Genomic DNA, 10,041 nt, shown 5'->3' with positions numbered 1-10,041 from the left:
TATTTTTCTCACGGTCTCTGAAAAGGCGAGATCAGGTGATACGTGTGGGATTGGCCCTGTACAGGTGCAGATCAGGTACTGGAGGAGGTGGAAAAACATTACTGTGTATACTCAAAAAAAAAAAAAAAGAAAGAAAAGACAGAGCGACGGACAGAAAGAAAGAGCGAGTGAGCACATTTTTGAATAGGCCAGGTCTAGTTCTTGGCAGGATGACTCAGGCTTAGCTGGCAGACTATGGGAATAGGAGTGTGAGAAAGTCAGTCAAGCGGAGGGGAAAAAAAAAAAGATCCAAGTCCCCAGGCAAAATACCTCTTCTTTTTTTTTTTTTTTTTTTTTAAAGTAACCCACAAACTGCCCGGACCGGCTGGAGGTAGCGGGAGCAGCGCGGCTGGGCCGGGGCTGAGGGACAGGCACCACCCTGTGGTTTCGCATTCGCCCGCTGACGGGAGCGCACGCACCGCCGCATCCGCGGCCGCGCCGCCGCACGGACGCGTGCGAGCGCCGGGGAGCGTAACCCACGGCGGCGGCTGCCCTCCGCCCCGCGTGTGCCGCCGCGCAGCAGCCCTGCCCGCCGCCGCACGCCTCTCTGCCGAGCGCCGACCGTGCCCGGCCTCGGCGACACCTGCGTGCGGGCAGGGGCAGGCCGCCGCGCCGAGGCCCAGGCCGCCGTGGCGATGCTGAGGGCACCGCGGGAGGACGCAGGCCACCGCAGCGGGGACCGGGGGCCCCGGCAGAGCCCCGCACACGGTAGCTGGGGCTCCGGCCACCGCGTCCCGGCCATCACCCCGGAGAGCCGGGGGCCCCCCACAGCGCGGCCCGCCCCGGGGCCGGCAGCCGGCGCCCCCCGAGGGGAGCGGGTGGGGCCGCGCCTGCCACGGGCGCCAATTAACCCGGTAATTAGCGCGGCGCTCCCCGAGGGCCGCCCCCCCCCGCCCCCGCCGAAGTCCTCCCCCTACCCCACCCCCGCGGGCGGCGCCCAAGGGGTTAACCGCGGCCGCCCGCCCGCCCGCCCCGCGCCATTGGCCGGCGGCCGCCGCGCGGCGCCCAGCCAATGGGCGGGCGCCGTCCACGAGCGGGGCCGCGTGCGGGCGGCGCCCATTGGCTGGGCGCGAGTGTGGGAACGGCGGCGGGGGACGTTTCACACGAGCCGCGCGCGTGCGGCGCGCGCTATAAGTAGGGGCGGCCAAGGGCGCGCGGCACCCGCGCCCCGCCGGCCCCGCCGCCGCCGCCGCCCGCCCGCCGGCCCGGAGCGCGCGCCCGTCCGCCCGCCCGCCGCCCCCGGGCCCCCCGCCCCTCCCCGCTGCTGCCGCGGCGGCGCCTCTTCCGCGGCGGCGGGCGCTGCCGGCGCGGGCGCAGGATGCCGGCCGACCTGATGGAGAAGAGCAGCGCCTCGCCGGTGGCCGCCACCCCCGCCAGCGTCAACGCGACGCCCGACAAGCCGAAGACGGCGGCGGAGCACCGGAAGGTAAGGGCGGCCGGGCCGGGCGGCGCCGGGCCGGGCAGTGCCGTACGGAGCGGCGCCGGGCGCTGACCGCCGCCTCTCTTGCAGTCTTCCAAGCCCATCATGGAGAAGCGGCGGCGGGCGCGCATCAACGAGAGCCTGGGGCAGCTGAAGACGCTCATCCTGGACGCGCTGAAGAAGGATGTAAGCGGGGGGGCCCGGGGCGGGGGGCGCGGGGGGGGCCGGCGCCGCTGCCGGGCCGGTCTGAGCCCCGCATGTGCCCGCAGAGCTCGCGGCACTCCAAGCTGGAGAAGGCCGACATCCTGGAGATGACCGTCAAGCACCTGCGGAGCCTCCAGCGAGCCCAGATGACTGGTGAGTCCCGGGGGAGCCGGGGAGGGGGGGGCTGCGGCCGCCCTGCCTGCATCCCGGGGGCTGGGGGCATCGCACTCCCTGCCTGCGTCCTCGGTAGTGAGGGTAATGGGGGTACCCGGCTCCACGCCTGCACCCCTGGTACTGGGGGGTGATGAGGGGTACCGTGCTCTGTACCTGTATCCCCAGTACAGGGAGGCTGTGGCGGGCACTGTGCTCTCTGTCTGCATCCCTGGTACTGGAGGGCACTGGGAGGGCTGCAGTCCTGGCTTGGGTCCCCTCTACCAGCAGAGCTGTGCTGCCCACCTGGATCTGTTTTAGGGGGCCGGGAGGCACAAGGGCCACCGGGGGGGCTGTGCTCCCAACCTGGATCCCCAGTACTTAGGGGCACAGCAGGACTCCTGGGGGTTGTCTGTTCCCCACCTGGGTCCCTGGTGCTGGGGGACTTGGTACCGGAGGGGCCATACTCTCCGTCTGGATCCTTGGCACCCAGGAGCACAAGACATGCTGCCAGAGGGACTGCGCTCCCCGCCTGGATTCCTGGCTCGGAGGGGCTGCAGGATGCAACACCAGTGGGCTGCACACCCCCATCCCCTGCGGAGCCTGCTGACCGCTGTGTGCCTCTCTCCCCCTGCAGCCGCCCTGAGCACAGACCCTACGGTGCTGGGCAAGTACCGCGCCGGCTTCAGCGAGTGCATGAACGAGGTGACGCGGTTCCTCTCCACCTGTGAAGGCGTCAACACTGAGGTGCGCACCCGGCTTCTGGGCCACCTGGCCAGCTGCATGACCCAGATCAACGCCATGAACTACCCTGCACCCCCCCCACCGCCCCCGCTGCCACCAGCCGCAGCCTTTGGGCCACCCCTGGTGCCACCGGGCGGTGGCGCGGGGCCGCTCCCGGGCATGCCCTGCAAGCCGGGCGCCGATGCAGCCAAGGTGTACGGTGGCTTCCAGCTGCTGCCGGCTTCTGACGGGCAATTCGCCTTCCTCATCCCCAGCACTGCCTTTGCTCCCAGCGGTGCTGTGCTGCCCCTGTACGGTGGCCCGCCCACGGCTGCCACTGCTGCCTCGCCGCCTGGCCCGCCGCCGGGCACAGCCGACTCGGTCTGGAGACCCTGGTGAGGGTGGCTGGCACCAGACTGGACTGAGCACCGCACCCCGTGCTGCTGGCACGGCTGTACATAGGTTATATGTTCATATTGGATTGTGCCTTTGTACCATAGCACTCCCTCGACAGTGTTTCGTGTTTTACACGAGATCTTTTTTCTCCCTTCCCTCCCCTTCCTTATGTGACACCAAAGATGGGGGTTGGTTGGGTTGGTTTTTTTTTTTTTTTTGAATGCTCTTAAAATAAAAGTCTCTTCCATTTTGGAAGGCCTTTGGAGATAAGTTGGAGTGCTGGCATGTGTGCATAGGAGGGAACCCAGCTCCTGGCTTGCTCCTGGCTGCCTGTGGATCGTGCTGCTCCAGGGCTGCCTTGTCCTGCTCTCTAGGCTGGAGCTGTCACTCAGACCCTCTGTCCCCTCTGTTGTCTTGTGAAATCACCTGGCCCCTCTCCCTGCCCTGGGGCAGATGTAATTACTGCTTCCTTGGGAGCAGTTCAACTGATCAGACTTGTTAAAAAGAGCTTATGTTTGCAGAGCTGGTGAATGCGCTGAGGGAGGCACCTCTGCTCTGTTCCTGGCTCCTCGGGCTGATGGAGTGGAGTAGCCCAGGTAAAGCGAGACAAATTCAGCACAGAGCTTGACAGCCCAGCTCCTGGTCTAGGCTGCCCGAGTGAGCCTCCTGCCCTGGACCTGGAGGGACTCGCTCCTGGGCCATGGTGTAAATCGCGAATGACTTCTGTCAGTTGATTTAGAGAGCGGTGCCTGCCAGCTTCTCGTGTTACAAAAACAGCGGCTCTCCACAGGACAAGCCTGACATGAGTGCTCCTGTCTCCTGGCTGACAGGCTGCAGCAGGCGCTGGGCACCACCTCCACCTGGACTTAAAAGCACAGAGCTGTTCCCGGCCCTGAGCACCAGCCAGGCTCTGCTTGATGATTAACGCTCTGCATGTGTTTTTGATAGAGTTGGGCATTTCCTCTGCTATTATATGGAAAACATGTGTCTGGGGGAGTGATGTGGGGCTGTGCGGACTATCTCTGTAACTGTGAGCGGCAACTGACCCCTTTGACTTGGGGATACCCCATTTCAAGGCAAGACGCACGCCCTAGATAGAGGTGAGTGGCAGTCTCGGGTTACAGCTTGCATCGCCCTTCTTAACAAGTCCTAACTCAGAGCGGACAGCTTTAAAATGTGCCAGGATCCACTGGGGATTCCTTCCAAATCCTGCTGCAAAAGCTTGTTGGATTTTGTCCGGATCAGCCAGGTGCTTGACTGTATCCAGGTGCTGGGGAAATGAAAGCTGGGGAGAGTGCGAGACCAGACAGATTAAACCTGCTGGGTTTGAATCCCTCCCCAGCTTTCCTCCCCTTCTCCCTGTATACAAACGCATCCTCCTGATCTGAAAATACTTCTTGGGATGGATTTTGGAGGGTGGGGGGGATGTGGGGGGTGTGGTGTGTCTGGGATGTCTCTCTGCAGGGTGTACTAATGAGGTTGGGGCCAGTGGCAGCTCTCTTTTAAAGAGGCTGCAGGGGCTGATCTCCCTGAGTGATGCAGATGAGCTTCCCCTTCTCTGTCTCCCAACACCTTGCTGGCCTGCCTGCATTGCCACCCTCACAGTGGCATCTTGCAGCCAGGTTTTGTGTGTCAGGCTTGGGAATATTGGATTTGCTGTCCCTAGGCAGGCAGGTAGCCATACGGGCTGAGCCTGCCTTCCCTTCCACCAGCCGTAGTGTCACCTTTCTGCACGGGAGGTACCGAGGGCAGGACTGAGCCCACCTTGTGTTCAGAGAAGCGCTCGCAGGACCTGTCTGTCTGGGAATTGCATCAGACCAACTCCTGCTGCTGGACAGCCTGCGTGGAGCTGATGCAGACCAGTAACGCATCACCTGTAAGAGCGGAGGCTGTTCCAGCTTAGCACTCTTCTGCTGAAGCAGTTGGTTTGGAAAGTGCATTAGGAAAAAAAAAAAAGACTTTGCTGTAGGCTAATGGAGAACACATAGCAGATCCAGGAGCGAAAGACAAGACAAACCTATTTGCTAATGGAGTTTAAATAGCCTAGTATAAAGCAGATATGCCATGCTTGGACCAGTTTCTCCAAAGCTTTCTGTGTTTACTCTATCCCACAGCCTGTTGACATGAGAGATCTGCTTGAGTTCGTGAGCTTTGAGGGGATCAGAGCAATTCCCAGGAGCTGTGCTCTTGATGCCAATTCACTGAGCCCGTGACAAATTGGGATGACAAATGCAGGCTGTGGGTCCGTGGATCGTTATGTGCAGGGGTTGCCCTTCAGGTGCAGCAAGTGCCTTCAAACTGGTGCTGTGGGATGAGCAGGCAAGTGTAAGGGAGGGATGGGGAGTGCCAGGGAAGGGACAGGGCTGAGCTGCTGGATGGTGGCCTCTTGTTTGGCTGTGACCCTGCACAGGGCTGTGCAGGACAGGTAGGAAAAGGGACTGGACTCAGTGCTGCCAGACGGGACGCAGCTCCTGTTGGCTTCCCTGGACACCCTGGTGAGCCCTGCCTGCCAGCAGAGAGGACCCCAGGGAGGGCTGGAGCCAGGTCTGTCCCTCTCAGATTATCGCTCTTGGGCTTGTAAGCAGTTTGTAAGCACCACAACCCGGTGCGTCCATTTGCAGCCTGGAGAGCGCTGAACTGGAGGGAGCAGCGCTCCATCCCTGCCTGCAGCGCACCTGCACGGAGGTCTGCGGGCAGGGGGCTTTGCCTGCCTCCCCCAGCACCCTGCCATGCTCCCCACCCACCACGGGGCTTACATCCCCGGCTGCCCCTCGCATCCCTGCAGCTCCCTTCCATCGGCCGCTGCTGCTGTCCCGGGAAACCTGTCATTAAAGTCAATTAACTTTTCCCACACTCCTTGCGAGCGGCGCAAAAACCCCTCCTCGCTTCCTCCTTGGCTCTTAAGTGCTACCATATGGCACGGGCCCCCGCGCCCCCCCACCCCTGCCCTGCCTTTGATTCCGGCCAGACAGCCGGAGCTTTATGATTTAAGCCGGGAGAGCCCTCGTACCAAGCCCTGGGCCGCTCTGCGGCCAAGGTGGTTTTTTTAGCAGGCAAGGCTGTTTTCTGGCAGGAAATGAATAGCTCCCAGATGAGCTCAGGAACCTGAGAGGTCGTGAGAAAGGAGCGAACCCCCGGCGCGGTGGCGGGCTGCCAGGCGGCGTGGGGAGCGCGGGAGGGAGCGCGCCGTCCGCCGCCGGCACACGAGCCCGCTCCAGCCCCCGCTGGCAGGCAGCGAGGCCGAACGCCGGCAGCCCGTGGCCGAATGCCGGCAGCCCGCCGCCGCACGCCGCCCGCATGCCTCGGACGAGACCCGGCCCCGCGGCAGCACAGCCCCCCGGCAGGCTGTCCCAAACCATCGTCCTTGCTCGTGCCAAGGGCCTGCGGCCGCCGGCCGACCTTGGGCTGGGATCCAGGCATCTGGCCCGCAGGGAGCGTGGGTATGGTAAAAAAGCAGCCTGGCAACCGGGCTGGGATTTGAGGGGAGCGAGGCAGGTGGTCTGGGGGTGCCAGGGCGAGAGCCCCCCGGGACCAGCACTGCAAACCTCCCTGGGGGCTGCATGCCGCGGGTGTGTGAGCAGGTTGGGGATGGCTGCTTGCTGCGGGGACCGGGATGATCCAGCCCCATGGCTCCCAGCCAGGGCACACAGCCTGATGGTGGGGCCAGATCCTGCCCAGACCTGGGCAGCCTGTGACCCGGGCTTGCACCAGCACCTCGAGGTCAGCGCCCACCTTTGCTGTGCTGCTGCCCCCGGGGCAGGGCAGGGAAGGGGACCTGTGATTTACAGGGGTGACATGTTTTACTTAAGTCAAACAAAAGCCCGGTTTGTTTTGCGGAGTGCAGACTTCCTGGGGGGGGTCAGCCCAGACAAATGACTCCGCTCCTGTTCATTAAACATTTGTGGCCATGCCATCAGCGGGCACTGGGGACAGCGTTCCCAGCTGAGGTGGGACAAACTTCTTCCTTTCACAGCCTCTGCAGCAGGAGCGATGTCCGATGTCCCCTGCCCTGCCAGAGCTGTGCCCCAGGCATACCAGCTCCCCGCTACGGTGCCTTGCAAGTGTCCGAGGACAGTGATTTGACCCACGCAGGCTGTGGTCCGCTCTTCTCATGCACAGCCGTGGCTCAGCCCTGGGCCGGCACCCATGGTGAGCGCTGGGAGCGGGCTCGGGGCACGTGTCCTTCGTGCCAGCACTGCAGCGAGCGTGGCATGGGGGCTGCGTGGCACCGGAGGGGTGTGGGGCTGGAGGGGGGCTGCCCCCAGTGTGTTTGCCGAGGAGGGCGTGGGGGCAGCAGCGCAGGGCAGGGCAGAGGTGCTGTTGCTGAAGGACAGCCATGGAGGTAGGGCTACCTGCAATCTGTAGTGATTAGGAAGCTGTTTCCAGCTGGGGTTTATTGCCAATAAAGCCAGCTCAGCACAACTGCTGGGGCATTAACTCTTATCTGCCTGGCACGATAAGAGCCCTGGGCTTTGCCTTTGGGCCCGAGGAGAGCAAACACCCGTGGCAGGGCATGGCACAGCCTGCACCGTGCCCTGTCGCCCTGGGGACACAGCTGGTGCCCTGCATGGGTGGGACACGCTGCCCCGGCACGTGCTCCCAAAGCCCCTGGCCCCGGCTTGCTTCGCCTGCCACCCGCTGCACAGGGGGAAGCAGCAGGAGACTGGCCGCAGGGGCGAAGGCTCCGTACCCGAACTCCTGAGGGGTTCAGCTGTACAAAAGCAGCATCCCACTTAATTAAAAGCAGACCTGCTGCAACAAGCCTGCCAGTACACCAGTGTAGCTCAGGCAGCTCTGCTAGAGCGGAGGCTGGGACTCAGCCTCACTGTGGGACGGGGACATGCGGTGGCCCAGGGGCTGGGAGCCAGGGCTGGGTCACCCTGTGACTCCCCGTAAAGCCACGTCTCCCTTCGTGTCCTCCCAGCCAAAGGGAGGACAAACCCCGCAAGGAAACAGCCTGTCTCCGATCCAGCCTGCTGCTGCTTAGCACCTTGCCAAAAGTCATCCCTAAAATCGCCCCTGCAGCGGGGCCTCCGCTGGGTCCTTCCCCCCAAGCAGGGTCCCACGCCATCCCTGGGACATCGACTACCGCCCAGCCGCACCGGCACCGGGACTGCCAGCGAACGTGCCTGCCCTGCAAGGGAGACGTCTACCGAGGCAGCACCAGGAGGAGGCTGCTCTCTGCTTTGGGTCTTCGGGGACTGGGACAGCACACACCACTCTGGATGCACCAGGGTGCCCTGTGTTTTGTTGGCTTTTTTTGGCTGCCGAGGAAGTCAGAGGGCTGTCGGCAACAACTGGAGGCTGCTGTGGCTCTTCCCACTGCAGAAGATGGGCTGCAGCTCTGTTCTCTGGAAAACATTATGAGTTCTTGAAACCGTAAAACAATCTGGCTGGTGTCTCTCCTTCTGACGTTGGAAATCTGGACAGTGTTTGTACCAAGAGAGGGAGCAGGATGTAGAGACACATGCCGAACTTCGCAGTTACGTATCTTGCCTGGCTCTCGCTCCTGCAGCCCTGCTGCAGCCCAGGCACAGATAAACCCCCATCTCTTTTGACAGCACCGACATGCATAGGGCATCTGCCAAACAGGGGAGACAGTTCTGGGCCTGAGCCCACCACAGCCCAGCAGCATCCTCACTGAGGCTAACAACCAGTATAAAGCAGGACCAACACAGGCTGATCCTGCCGGGCTTGGGAAACATTTGTCTTTTTGTTTGCAGCTCCAGCATCAGGCTCAGCCCCATGCCTGCCTCCATCAGCAACAGGCTCAGCTCTGGACCTGGAAGACAACCTACTTTTGTCCCAGCAGTGAAATGAATCTGGTTTATGGCGGGGGGGAGCACATGGCCCATTGCACTCAGGGGTTCAACTGCAACATGTAAATGCAGAGCAATACTGGAGCCCTTCTTGGCTACGGAGGAGAGATCAGGACATCCTTCAGGGCCGCATCGCGGTGGGTGCTGGAGGAGACGATGAGCCTGGAAGGGGATGGGGGAGCTCTGGGATGACGATGCATCAGGACAAACCCTTCCACTAGGCAGTGTTCCCAACTGAACCAGTCCCACGTATGGTGAATGGACAGGTAAATTGGAGCCCTCATCCCCAGCTCTGCATCTGGGAGGGCTCTGGCTGGCCAGCAGCCACATGAGGGTCTCATGGCGAGGACCTTGGAGGGCCCGACAGATGCTTCCTTTCTCCCTGCAGCCAAGCCTCGCTCCTCGCCGTGGGGTCGGCGCTGGCTTGTCCCGCAGCACAGAACTCCGCACTTCCCATGGGGTGGCTTGCTTTCAGCCATCCTTCAGCTTTCATTGTGCTCTGAAACAGAGGGGCTGGCAGCTGGACAGCCCGGGCTGGTGTTTCTGAGCGGGCTCCAAGCAGCTGTTTGTGCTCTCAGACAGCACTGGCGCTCGCTGCCTTCCCTGCTGGGCTCAGCTGCGTGCGGGCAGGCTGCAGGCAGAGGCTGCGGGCAGCCCCCTGCCTGTGGCGCTGCCTGTTTGGGTCAGCTCTTCCCGGAGTTTTGAGAGCGGGTCTGGTGCTGGGCACTGGGTGAGCGGGGTCATGTCTCCCCAAAGGGACAAGGGGCTGGACCACCACGGCCACCGGCTGCTGGACAAACGGACGAGGGCAGTGGGATGGGAGCAGGCAAACAGGCAAAGGGGAGAGGGGCATGGCCGTGAGCTGCATTGTGCTTGCTCAGCCAGCGTCACCGCGAGCACAAGGGTCACAAGGTGCCTCTCAGGGAGCTCCTCCCGCACCGGGGCAGCCCACAGCACAGCCTCCGCTCCCCCCTCCCACCCTCGCCCCCGCGGCAGACCTTGCACAGGGCGAGGGCTCCCTTATCGCCCAGTGTTTACCTGTCTGGAGGAGCACGCTGCAGACGGGGCTGGTTAACCATCACCCATGGGAAACAGGACAGGAAAAGGTCTGATGGGATGGGCTGTCGGTGGCCCCCCATCCTTCATGGGGGAGGCTCAGACCCCAGCTGGCCCCATGCACTTGCTGGCGGCTGCGGGCTCCTCCAGCAATGGCTCTGGTGTCAGCCACATTTCACAGCTCAGAGATGTCCCTCCTGCGTTAAAGCCCACTGAGACCCCCCTCCCAAAGTA

General features: G+C 62.9%; 1 protein-coding gene across 1 annotated transcript; it reads left to right on the top strand.

Annotated features, from left to right (window-relative positions):
• Positions 1 to 1,236: 1,236 nt before the first annotated feature.
• HES1 (hes family bHLH transcription factor 1) lies at positions 1,237 to 3,202 on the top strand. The gene is made up of 4 exons (XM_050902517.1): positions 1,237 to 1,465; positions 1,550 to 1,645; positions 1,729 to 1,816; positions 2,451 to 3,202. The coding sequence occupies exons 1-4, from the start codon at positions 1,358 to 1,360 to the stop codon at positions 2,933 to 2,935; spliced, it is 777 nt and encodes a 258-aa protein (XP_050758474.1). The 5' UTR covers positions 1,237 to 1,357; the 3' UTR covers positions 2,936 to 3,202.
• The last annotated feature ends 6,839 nt before the right edge of the window (positions 3,203 to 10,041 follow it).

The sequence above is a fragment of the Gymnogyps californianus genome, chromosome 10 (genome assembly GCF_018139145.2).
Source record: "Gymnogyps californianus isolate 813 chromosome 10, ASM1813914v2, whole genome shotgun sequence".
Classification (NCBI taxonomy): domain Eukaryota; kingdom Metazoa; phylum Chordata; class Aves; order Accipitriformes; family Cathartidae; genus Gymnogyps; species Gymnogyps californianus.
This window is presented reverse-complemented; position numbering and strand designations above follow the sequence as displayed.